At 41.1% G+C, this 13,084-nt stretch overlaps 1 protein-coding gene across 1 annotated transcript; it reads left to right on the forward strand.

Annotated features, from left to right (window-relative positions):
- Positions 1 to 4,648: 4,648 nt before the first annotated feature.
- Positions 4,649 to 12,199, forward strand: LOC120794695 (pyroglutamylated RF-amide peptide receptor). The gene is made up of 6 exons (XM_040135948.1): positions 4,649 to 5,015; positions 6,632 to 6,790; positions 8,619 to 8,680; positions 9,975 to 10,210; positions 11,576 to 11,673; positions 11,802 to 12,199. Exons 1-6 carry the CDS (start codon positions 4,649 to 4,651, stop codon positions 12,197 to 12,199), a joined length of 1,320 nt encoding a protein of 439 aa, XP_039991882.1.
- Positions 12,200 to 13,084: the final 885 nt, after the last annotated feature.

The raw sequence follows: 13,084 nt of genomic DNA on the forward strand, positions 1-13,084 counted from the left end.
TTCCAGTTTGGGTCCAGGAGGCAGAGACCCTCTCTATGTTTAAGAGCAGGTTTGAAGCACGCTTTTTGAGGAAGCTTATAGTTAGGGGTGGTTCATGCTCACCTTGAACCATGCGCTAGTTATGCTGCTATTGGCCAAGACTGCTGGGGGGCTTCCCATGAAATGCCGAGCTCATCTTTCCTCCTCTCCTTCTCCATCTGTACGCATTCATATCCCATTAATGCATGTTACTAACAAAGCACAAAAAGCCAGTAGTTTTGTGCTTTCTCATCACAAGTATTTCTGCCTCCGGAGCTGTACAACAATCTTCCCAATCAGTTAATTGTTGTGTTGAATGTAGAGAGGCTACTCTGCTGTACTTTCATTTCAGCCTATCATTCCAGGCCTATTCAGCCTAAAGTTCATCCGGCTCCAACATACATACAGCATGGGACTTTTCTATGGACCTTCCCTGCTGTAGTAGCCTGAGCCATGTGTCTTTATCCGCTTTTTAACTGATTTATCTGCTTCTGTGTCTAAGGAAGAAACTTCTAGCAAATCCAGATTAAGTTTCGAAAACACTGTTTGTGTGAGATGTATTTTTCTCACAGGTCCTCAGCAGCTGGTTCAATATCTTAATTTTACCAGAATTTTTTATTTTTAATCTTTAACTGAAGAAAAACCTAACATCCATGCATTGCTCTCTATAATGCAGTTAATAACTAAATTCATACTGTAGATTCATACTGTAGAATTGAAACTGCCAAATAGCACTATCAAGGTTTTTGTTGTTTTTTTTTAAATACACATACATTGGATTATGTTATAAAAAGATGAAGATTATGTTTTTTGAACCCCGATATCAATGAGGGTCACTTACACTGTATTTAGTTACTGTATAATCTAATAATTACTGACATTATTGGCTCTGTTGTTTAAATTCCATTGTGTTTTCTTTAAATGGTTTCATTATTTCAGTACTCTATCATAATGAAATAAAAACACTTTCTTTCATATTGTATTCTGATGAAGTTGAGAATTATAGGTAATTCTTGCTAAGTCAATCATGTGGCGCTCATTGATTACTATGCTTTGCATAGACTGTTTGGAAAAGAAGTTGACAGCTAGATGTATTTATAACAAGTAGTAGTTTTATACAATATCAACTCTTTAGCATGGTATAAACCATGTTCTCCCATGAGAGATGATGGCCCATGCCTTGGATTTAACACACTTTTTAGCAGTCTTGGACAGAACCTGGACCCCAAACCAGATTTTGAAGGCAGAACCGGTGTAGTAAAACTATTGAATCGGCCAATAGCAAGGCTTGACAGCAAGGGAAAGGCATTCAGACCAGAAAACAAATCCAGAGGGCTGAGATAGTCAGGAAACAGGTCATAACAAAGTCTGGAACACTGTGGCTACATGTACAGTCTGGCAGAAAATAGCTGTTATCTGCCCTCTACACATACGCTGATGCCAAATTATGAGTGCCTGGGTGAGCAGGGGACTAGTTCAAGTGACGAGCAGGAGCAGGAAAGCTCAGCAGTGGTGGCTGCTGGTCAGGTCATGAATGCTGCCTGCATTTATTCTGAAGTGACAGGAGACGTTATTACGCAGAATAACCAGATAAAACCAGAGGCAGGAGGGAGGAGATCGGGACGGAGCAACTGTCGCCACGACACACCACCTCAAAGGAGATGACCTATCATTTCACACTTTAGATGTTTATACAGCTCGGAAGCAGCATTAAATATGCTCTCTGGAAGGAAAATTATCAAAAACATCATCGTGTACACAATTTTCCATCTGACAACACATCACTGCGTCCAAATAATGTGTATATGCTCATGACCCTTAAAAATGAAATGTTGTGCAATTTAATGGAGCAGAAGAGGGGTGAAGTATAGTTTTCTTTAGCTTAAACTGTGCAAGTGGAAAATTGTAGCAGGGTTTAGAAAACGAGAGCTCACTTTTATGGTCAGCACTTAGGAAATGAATTGATCCAAGGCTGAACTTAAGTCAGTTTCTATTCTGTATGTTGTTGAAGGAAAGAATGATTGGATATGTTTGTACTCAAACACCCAGGCAGTTGCGTTAAGGACTTCTTGCACAATTTCAACATCAATTTTGAATAGAATGTCTGACAAATGTTGAGAAGTGTACTTCGAAATCCATTTAATAAATTCTCTCTCAAAATTATTGGGTTGAGTCATACAATAGTCTTTTTAAGTACATTGATAAACAAAGGCAAATATTTATGTTAGGGTGGAAACCCAACGTATTAAAAAAACAAAACAAACAAACAAACTCCCATTTCATTATCTCACAGGAAAGTGGATCGAAGCAAGTTGCGGTTAACAAATTATGTTACTGCTTTTTTACATCAAACAAATTACAAGTCTGCTGCCTTTATTTATTCCTGTGCCGCAGGTCTTTGATCATGGCATTATTAAAAAAAATAAGAATGCCATTTTTAGGTTTTATCGTATCCTTCTTAAACTTAGAAAGACTAATATCACCAGAAACTGTGGTAATTGTTGCTGTACACTTTGTTTTTGTTGATTTTTGTGGGGTTTGAGCTCTGAGGGGGCACAAAATAAACCAGAGGGGTTACAAGATGATTAACAGACAGAAAAACAAAAGAAGCACACTTCTGCAACATGGTTTTTATTCCCCCCTTTTTGCTCACAAATTACTGGATCATTTGATAATGTCAAGGGTCCTCTACTTCCTAATAATTTTATGAAAATTTTCCAGGGAAGAAATATGTAATTAGATGCTAGTTAGAGGTAAATTGAGAAAAAGTTGTGACAGTTATCAGAACAACTGTAGCTTCGTTGGGTTTATCAGCGGTTGATGATTTCCAGAGGAGTTTCCTTTCCCAAAACAAACATCTACTCATCATTTATTTATTATTGGAAACTCTAGTCTTTATACATGTTGAATTGTATGCTTACCTGTGGACAAATTTCAGGTTTTTTGAGGAAATTATTGAGTATAATGGCTCCTAAATAATATTCTAATGAAACAATCTGAGAAGGAAAACTCTGAACTCTGTTGAACTCAACGCAATGCATAAGACATATACAACCTGTCATAAAGATTTGTTTTGTTTTTAAGTGTGTTAATGTTGCCACGAGTAATGATTATGGGGTAAAAGTAAATGCTAAAACGTAAATGTATCAGTAGCACAGGTGGTGAACAGCCATAAAGAGTAGCATGATACGCAATCTGAAATTCAGTAATTACATTACAGTTACTAATCTCAGTAATACTCCGCTGTTGGCAGCTTGTTTGCTGTCTCACCGGTTTAATGGAGGGTGGTTGGGCTCTCTGCGACCATAGACTGCTCCGGTGTTGTCCAAGTCTGTCACCCCGTCCCGGTGTTTTTACCTCAACCTGCACCCAACCTTTTCCCTGACCCCGAACAGTCGTCTTCGGAGATGCTTAACCTGATCCCAAACTCACCCTAACCCCAACAAATGATCTCTGCTACACTAAACCGTGACTTTACCTAACCCCAGAGGGATTAGAGAGACACTATTGGCCTCTGAGGTTGGTTTCCCTGGGAAGCCGTGAGCAGTAACCGAGGGCTACCACAACATCTCCTTTTCCGTTTCTATAAGAGTCCAATACAAAAAGTTGCAGCGTGTGTTAGTGTGTGTGTGTAAGATTTGGAGCTGTTTAACGGAGCTGGGCTGAGTAATGAAAGTAGAGTAACAAGTAATGTAACACATTAGTTTTGCTGCGGAGTGATTGGTAAAGTAATGCCGTTTCGTTTTCATGGAGCAATGTGTAGGGAGCAGTTGCTGGTGGTTTTCAAATGAAGGCCAATGTATGGTTTTACAGGTCCGCAGCCGTCTGCATCCCGTCCTGGAGCACGATGAAGGCTTGACTTGCCGATCACTGCTCAGTAATATCAGTGACACAGAGTTATCTGAAGTTAACCAATGTTGGCCATCACGCCACTGGTCATACCAGACCAAGTGAGGCTGCAGCAGCAAAAGCCCTGAGTGTAAGGAATTATGCAAGGGTGAATTTCATTCAAGTTTTTTTATTTGTGGGGGGGGGGTAACGTGCTAATCAGAAGTGTCACAGTCTGGCTTTAAGGCACAATTGCCAAACAGACTGAAGCACTTTTCCAGACAATGTGTTGTCCAATTATTAATATTTAATATTTCCCAAATTGCAATAAAAATGTGTCAGTGAGAGAGAGTGAGTTGATGGTAGGCTAAACTTAAATTGTAATGACCTGCATAATGTGTGATTTGTTTTTATATTTCCTGTGCATCCACTATAAATAGATTTAAAGCGTCCCTCCATAAGTCAAAACATCATTACTGTCCATAGATAAAATATCCAAAGTCTACAACCGACTGATGTGGTCTATACCGAACAAGTTCGTCAACAGCCCCATCATTGGTCTGTCACCCCGTGCTCTACGGTCCACACACACACACACACACACAAGGGCAACAGCTGCAGCAGCGGCAGCAGCAGGTTTGGCTGGATGAAGGAGGCAGCTCAACATCCAGACGCACTTGTGGGTTAAAGAGAAGCTTTCAGCTCTGGACCTTCACTGACCCCCATCCCACCCCCCACACACTTCTTCTTCCTCTTCTGCATGCGAGCAAGTTCGTCTCCGGACTGAGGACAGGTTACCAGGATGGCAGCGGCGTCGACAGACCCGGGCCAGGGATCCGCCAAAATAACTCCCGAAGTACTGCAGGAGATGCTCCAGTACTACAACCTGAGCCGCCAGGAGTTCATCCGCACCTACAACATCCAGCCGCTCGTCTACATCCCCGAGTTACCGCGCAGCGCCAAGACCACCTTCGTGATCATGTACGTGGTTATTTTCGTCCTGGCTCTGGCTGGAAATAGTTTGGTCATCTACATAATCGTGAAGAAACGGGCGATACAGACGGCGACAGATATTTTCATTTGCTCCCTGGCGGTCAGCGACCTGCTCATCACTTTCTTCTGCATACCTTTCACTTTGCTGCAGAACATCTGCTCTGAATGGTTCGGGGGTGAGTTTAAACCTCTAAACTTTTCTCCTGCTTTGGAAGACCGTCTCACGAATAAGGATCATTGCCTCGACAGAAATAAGGATTTTAGTGTCGAAAAATTAAGGCAGCTCCATCAAACTAAGCTCAATCCGGAGGATAATAGGGTAGGAAATAATGAAATGTACCCAAAGTCTAACAGTTGCATTAATTGTAAAATGCACAAGTTTAACTGAGCAAATAGCAAATAACAACGATACAGGCTATAAAATCAGAGAAGTATGTCAGTCATTCATTATCAGCAATGAAAGACAATAATTGTGATGTAATTGCTACTTGGAGTATTTGAATAATGAATGAAACACAGCAGCAGACCCAGGTCGTCACACCAAACAAACAGAGCGGTAAAAAACTAAGCCGATTATGTGGGCCGGCAAGAAAGAAAACAGTGGTCCCTTCAGGGAATGAAGTTTTAAAGAGAACCCAGACAGCCCCAGGGGGGGGGGTTCGGTTCCAGGTATTTCTTCTGAGTCACAAACCTGAAGGGGCTGACAGCAAGAGGGAACCAAGTAAGCTGCCACTGGCTTTAACCTGCCAGTTGATCATACTTGGTCCCAAAACCCTGCTATTACTTGAGGAGTCTGAGGTGGGGAAAGGAGGTGATGAGGAAGATATAGTAGTAACAGAAAAAAAGAATGAAACGTTTCGACAAAGATCAATAAATGCATTGATGAGCGCCACATGTACAATTTAAATCATAAGTATCGGAACATTACAGGCTGTTTTTTTTTCCGAGCTCTTGCAATAGCCAGCAGAAACTTTAATTAACAAAGAACAGTTGTTGCTGTCCAGAGGGTGGACACAATCTAATGAACACTCATTAAATTAGAACCTAAAGCAATTCTATGGAACACGCTGCAAAAACACTAGGTCAGAGGTGTTGATTCTTCCTTTTGAGCCTCTAATTTGAGGTGCTGTCACCTTACAATACAATGCATCATTACCGTTGTACATTTGAAGGGGTCTCTTTTACTCCTTCCACCAGGTGGACACCTGACAATATCAAACCAGTCTACTGTAACCTCCGAAAAACAGGAAACAGCCGTGTCACCACCTCTTTGACTCAGTGTCAACAGAAACTCAAACTGTGCTTTACAGATGAAATATTATTTTACGGCTATTAAAGTGGATTTCATTCTGTTTATCAGTTCACAACACTGTGATACCAATAAGGACACTTCATAGAATTGGAGCTGACGGCCGATATTCAGTGTATCATAGCGATAGAAGGCCGGCCCAAAGCATGCGTTCCCATTAGAAGAGGGTCATAATTAGTTCAGGGTGAATCAGGGTAGACTGAACGTGTTGATCCTACCTATAATGCGTGTTTTCACCTGTGTTTCTGCTCTGTGCTTCATTGGCTATGAAATATGTGTGATCACTGTGTTCAAGTGTAATCAGAGAGGATCGTTTTGTCATTTCAATTCAACCCCTCAGGAAGACTTAAAGGATGAGGAAGAGCTTGCCTCCCTTTCCAGTGTTTGATCAAACAATAGGAGTGATATGATCTTAAATAGAAATGCATTTTTTCTGCTGTTTCCCAGTACCTCATTGTTCCGTCCCTCCGTTGTTTCCTGCAGGGGTTCTGGTTTGCAAGACAGTTCCCTTTGTACAGACTACGGCCATAGTGACAGGCATCCTCACAATGACCTGCATTGCCATTGAGAGACACCAGGGCATTGTCTTCCCCCTGAAAATGAGGAGGCAGTACTCGTCCAAAAGAGCGTTCAAGATGCTAGGTATTCTTTGTTTGAAAGAGATGCTGATTATGCTGCTAGGAGTGGATATGTTTGTGTGTTCAAGGAACCCTCAAGCAAGCTAAAGGCTGCACTGAGTCATAAAGACTAATGTATGTGTACCATTATGTTGAGCCTTTATCTGCTTTTAACTAGGTGTCACGTGAGTGATGACCACCCTGCATATCTTGTGCCTACAACAATCAGCCACAACATTAGTACCTGTTTTAATGTTGCGGCCGTATAGGTGTATGTCCCCTCTGAGTGTTGTGTGTGGCAAATTAACGCTACAGTTCCATGAGATTCGATTAAAGCTAGAATTAAACTTGTGCAGAGATGCACGTAAACCTCTCTGCAAACCTACACATAGACGGGGGCTATGGATAACAGTAGGTCAGAGACTTGAAGAAGAGCCGGTGTGTACACCTCCCAAATATCGACAGAGGCTGAAACGTGTTTCTCCGAGCTGCATTTTGGAAAAAATGCATGGGAGTTGTCTTTTTTTTTTTTTTATAGCTGTATTTTGAATATAATATTTCCATGTTTTTTTCTGTCAGTCAGCTTGGTTCCAGATTTGATTGCAGATTTTCACAAGGCATTGCTGAGATTTGGTAGGTGTGCACATTGGTTCCTCTACAAGCCTCTGTGACCTAAAGTTACCCATAAAACTCTTCTAACTCCAGCTCAAAGTGCCCAAAGTTGATCCTACTTCCTGTCATAGGGTTTGAAACCGAGACATTAAGACTATACCCAAAGCCATGTAAGTATGTAAGAGAAAACAGCAATGCAAACTCTGAAAAACACCCGTCCACATTCACTTATGTGCAGATGGAGAAGCGTGTTCCAGCCCTAAGCCCTTGAACTGTAGGGGCAGTATATCGGGACGTGAAATAAAGTCAGTAGCAGAGAACAAATGACAACAATGACTGAAGGTTGCGGAGTGAAAGTAATCTGCAATGGCTCCGCTACTGCCCTCTCTGCTGCAATTTCAACATAAACAATGTAGTAACCTCCTTGAGTCTCGCTACAATCAGTTATGTTTATGTTGCACAAAAGTGGAAATTCTCAATTCCCTAGGTAGACAAGGAAGATTCTCCTTTGTTTACTGAGGTTCATTTGGCCCTGATCTGCCCCTTAGTGGATATACTGTATCACAAGCCTTAAAGGTCGAGCCTGACTGATCAGCTGATACTGTTATATCATACAGTAGATACATATATCGCCATCAGCATATATGTTGGCAGATATGCAAAGAGAAATGGCAGTACATACAGTAAATTTGGCTACATTTTATATATTGTTAACTCTTTCTTAGGAATTCAGTTTTACTATCATGAAGTATTTACTACTAGTATAATTTAGTATAGTCAAGTTTACTGTTCGAGTGCATATGTCACAACTGTAATATCCAAATTTGAGGGTTCCTTGCCAAAAATGTTTATGTTAAGTGTTTGTTATTGTTTTTTTTTAATCTATAATATCAATATTGGTCCTAAAACTTGTCCATCAGGCTCTTCTTAAAAGTGAGAACAAAACAAAAATGAAAAATATACCCTATGTTCTTATACCAATGTTGCCTCATCTGAGGTGGTAAGTTAAATCCTTTATCTATGTTTATTTAGTAAGTGACAAGGTTAGTTAATACAAAGATATGCAGGGGAAACTTGCAGAGACTCAACCTGACTGGAAGCTTGTTATTGTTATGTGACTCTTCTTACATTTCCATGGCAGCTGCTGTATTCATCAAACTATATGCCCTGTACTATTTGAACCAAGGGTTTAATCATCAGATTGTACCTGTTTGTATTACATATCTCTCTGCATCCTGCAGGGCTTGTATGGATCGCCTCAGTGATAGTTGGTTCACCAATGCTGTTTGTGCAACAGCTAGAGGTAAGTGCCCTTCAAAGCAACCCATCAGAAAATTCCCTTCATTAGTTTCCTTCAGCTGTGACTGCAAAGCTAAATCACACTCCTGCTGTACAAGTGAACATGAAAAAAAAAAAAAGAGATTCCGCTCAGAAGAGTAGAGAATGGTAAATATCAAGACTGCTACTCATAAATAATTGCATTTTACAGCACTTAAGAAAAATATAACAGTAACCTGACATATACTGTTTATGAACCCAGAGCAATTAAAGTAGTGGGTGAAGCAGAGTGATGCAGGGGGTAAGTCTCCCATCCATCACCACAGATACCTTAGTTTCCTGGTAGCAGTTCCAGTCAGCACAATGGAAGAGGAGGTTCAGAAAGGCAGGTCAACATCATCTTGTTTACTTGCAGTCCTTTAGACCTGTCCTAAAATGCACCCTTAGCCCAGCCTGAAATTTTGTAAAAAGACACTTTTTTCGTTGTGACTTGCTTTTTAAGCTAAACTCCCGAAGTTTCTGTATCTCATGGACTGTACATATACCTAGTGAGAGGAAGAGGATATTGCACTGAGTGGCTCAGAACTGCTAATTAGATCTTTAGCTTGCTACCTATTTTTTCATTTTCTGTGCAATATATTCAAGCAAAATGCTGTCACCTGTTTAATTCCACCTCTGTGTATTTGTATTGTGTCACAGAACAATGGTATAGTCAGTGCCATTGCTTTTGAATTGATAAGCATAATTACCACATCAGTGTGCCTCACTGAGGCTCAGTTTTTGGCTTACCCGAAAAAAGGTGATGTCAAAGGAGCACAATAACAGGAACGAGTGCTAGCTGTAGAGTTTCAAGGCACAAAGGAGCTTTTGGTCAGTCATTATATTCAGGAAAACACTCGTGACTTCGGAACGACTTGAATCAAAAACACAATCAGAATTTAGGTTTTCAATACAAAAGTGAAACAGTGGCTCAAATGGCAACGTACTAGCAACTCCTTTTGGTAGGCAGGGGGTGTCGTTGGGGGACGCTGCTTGACCCGGCCATGTGTTTTGCCCTCTTGGTGAAGCTCATCAAAGCGGCAGCAACACCATGTGCCTGTTTGCAACTCTCCACAAGGCAATAGATGAGTTAGCACTGAGAAGGACAGCAGTCCATATGAGAATGCACACCTCAAAATTGTGATAAAATCTGTAAAAATAAAATTTTTATAAGAGCAGTCTACAAAGCCTCACATAAATACCACCCTGTCAGACAGAGCTACTTTATCTGCCTTGATTGGTCTTTGAAGACTAAGTTTTTTTCTTCCTACCTCTCCCAGGTAAAGTACGACTTCTTGTATGATCATTACCACGTGTGCTGTCAGGAAAGTTGGCACTCTCTGACTCACAGGCAGGCATACACCACCTTCATCATGGTGGCTCTTTTCCTGCTCCCTTTGGTGGCCATGCTATTCCTCTACACACGTATTGGCATTGAGCTGTGGATCCGCAAGAGGGTTGGCGACTCCTCAGTCCTCAACACTATGAACCACAGGGAGATCAATAAGATCTCAAGGTAAGTTAGACAGCAGAGGTGTCTCCCAGAGTGTTTAGATTTGTGCAATTCCACAACATTAAAATAGGTCTCAAGCATCATGAATGAACACAACTGGCCCTGGTTGTGGGTGGGAAGCCAGAGAGGGATCATGTTCTTGTTGTGGCACTAGCGGTAACTTGACGAAAGTTTATTTGCCCAAAATGTTAAGTTAAAGCAACTAAAAAACCAAGTTCAGGTTCTCTATCCCGTTTGTGTAAGTAACCTGAATAACCAGTAGGAATTGCAGCAACAAGGACATGATCCCTCACTGGCTTCCCACCCACAACCACTGCAGTTCATTGCAATTTACAACCAAGCCAAAAATACCATTGGCAGGAATTTCAGAGATATTTTATCTATACTACCAAGACGTGTTGGTTAGAACCCATATTTTTGTGGTAAAAATTCACAAACATAACTGCTTGGAAGCTTAAACCTTTATTTCTTGCCTACCGATGTTTACATTTAGTAATAAAGCAAGAAGTAGGAAACACACATACATCATACAACGGCAGTGTATTGACGCTTTCAGAAAACCTGTAATTTTATCACAATTGCTCCCCAGTTCTGCAAATCCCAGCTAGTGTGCCTTGACAGATTTGGTATGTGATACAGCTATCAATTGAGGCATGTCAAATGAGACCACTCACTCTAACACAGCCAGTGTGTATTTTACTTAAAGTCCCCTTTCACTCAAAAATGAGTTTTTGCTTATTGTTACCTAACTCGGATGTTTCACACGTTTCACTAGAAGGCTGTTTTCACATTCATCTACTGAAAGTCTGCTTAACCTTAAATCTGAGTTTAAAACATACACACAGCATGATTTTGTGATATCACAAATGCTTTCAAAGCCAAACATGGTTCAATATGCAACTTACCCAGGTGTGATGTGCAAACTATATTGTCTCTATAAGTTAAACATAACATATTTATAGATTCTGGACTTTTCAATAATGAGGGAGTAAATATAATTTTAAGAATTTTCAGCTAAGTAATTGAATATATTATTTTGTTGAGGACACTCGTCAGAAGAGCCACTCTCCCCTGGCCAAAAATGGGGCTTAGGACTGAAATACAGGGGTACTGGCGTTTCCAAATGGGATAAAACATAAGGAAAAAGTTGCTAACGTCCATTCAGGTGCCAGGGTCCTGATATTTTTCCTGATGACTCGCTGCTGTAGCTCACTGGCACACTTTAATGGAAGAGTGCCATCATTAGTTTTATTAGTTGCACCTGTTCCTTCCCTGTTGTAACAGGTCAACGTGTCTGTAGTAAGAAAGACTCGGATTTATAACATCTGTCATCAAGTTCTCTTCACTTTTTGTATTTGCCTTCCACAGGAAAAAGAAAAGAGCCGTAAAAATGATGATCACCATTGTTCTGTTATTCACCATTTGCTGGGCACCATTCCACACAGTCCACATGCTGTTTGAGTACTGTAAGTATTGCAGGAGTCAATATGAATTTTAATGTGGAAATGGAAATTGCTTGAGTGCATTTTTGCCATTTATTTATAGTCTCAGTGTAGTTCATCAGTTGACCTTCTGTCTGTGTGTAAATGTCTAGATGACCTGGAAAAGAAATATGATGGGGTCACACTTAACATGATCATTGCCATTGTTCAGGCCATTGGGTTCTTCAACAGCTTCAACAATCCCATCGTGTATGCCTTCATGAATGAGAACTTCAAGAAGAGCTGCGTCTCCACCCTCTCCCACTGCATCAGAAAACCTAACCAGCAGGGCAGCGCTGTGGTGGTGCCCAAACTGAGCGTGCAGTTCATCAAACCCCAAAGCAGAGAAGCCTTCCTGGAGTCAGATGAGGGCAATAGCACCAAGCAGAACTCGGCAGAGAAAGGCCCTTCAAGCTCATCGCATGGAGAGAGCTCCCTGGAAGTAATAGGAGAAAAAATCTCCACCATCCAAACAGAGCTCCCTGCAAACAGCTCCTCTCAAGTCAAATGAGGGGGAAGTGATTCAAACTTCAGGTGTTAAGCTGTTGAACCTCCTATTTTACTGTCAGTTACTGGCACGTGCTGCTAGCAACTGATGGTGCGTTAGATGTGATTTCAAGGGTCACAGCCGTGGTTCGAACACTCAAAAATTCCAGCATCTTAAAAACACGCCCCTGCAATGCCAGAGAGTGACTTTTTTTTTTTTCATTCTGGCCAGGAGCACAGCAGGGAAGGAAATGAAGGAATTCCAAAAAGGGGCAGTTTTACAGTAACGACTGCCCTGGGAGCAGTCAGGACCAGTGGCCAGACGCTGAAACACCAGTTTGTTACCTGCATCGAGAAATCGTTTCTGTTGAGATGTCTCTGACATCTGCCGGACATTCAGCCTCTGTCAGTGAGCATTTAATGACGTGTCAGAGCGAACCGTGTGCCTGTGTCATCCCAAATGAGCAGAAATTGTTACCGCTGCAGTGTTATGCTGGGTACTGTTTGGAAATGACAACAGAGAGGACATTTGACTTTACACAGCCATGCTTTTAGCAGCAAAGGACAACTAAGGATGACACCTCGACTTTTACTGCACTGCTAAATTTGCATCAGTTCAAGTCGGCTATTCAACATGAAACTCAGTGCAGTTCAGGTTAATTCAATGGCAAACCTTTAGTTTAGTAAGGTGACGCAAACTGTTTTTCTGTTTAGCCTCTTAGAATTTTTTTTTATTGCTTTTGAAATCCTTTGGAGATCAGACATCACCAATCCATAAAACTCAGATCTGATAATGAAACCCTTATTGTCAGAATAGTAAATTCTGCTTTGAACTTTTCTTTCAGTTAAAGTTTTATTGTTTCCTGTAATACTTCGAAAACTATTTTGACTTTTTACTACCAAACTGAGC

Source organism: Xiphias gladius, chromosome 9, assembly GCF_016859285.1.
Source record: "Xiphias gladius isolate SHS-SW01 ecotype Sanya breed wild chromosome 9, ASM1685928v1, whole genome shotgun sequence".
NCBI lineage: Eukaryota > Metazoa > Chordata > Actinopteri > Istiophoriformes > Xiphiidae > Xiphias > Xiphias gladius.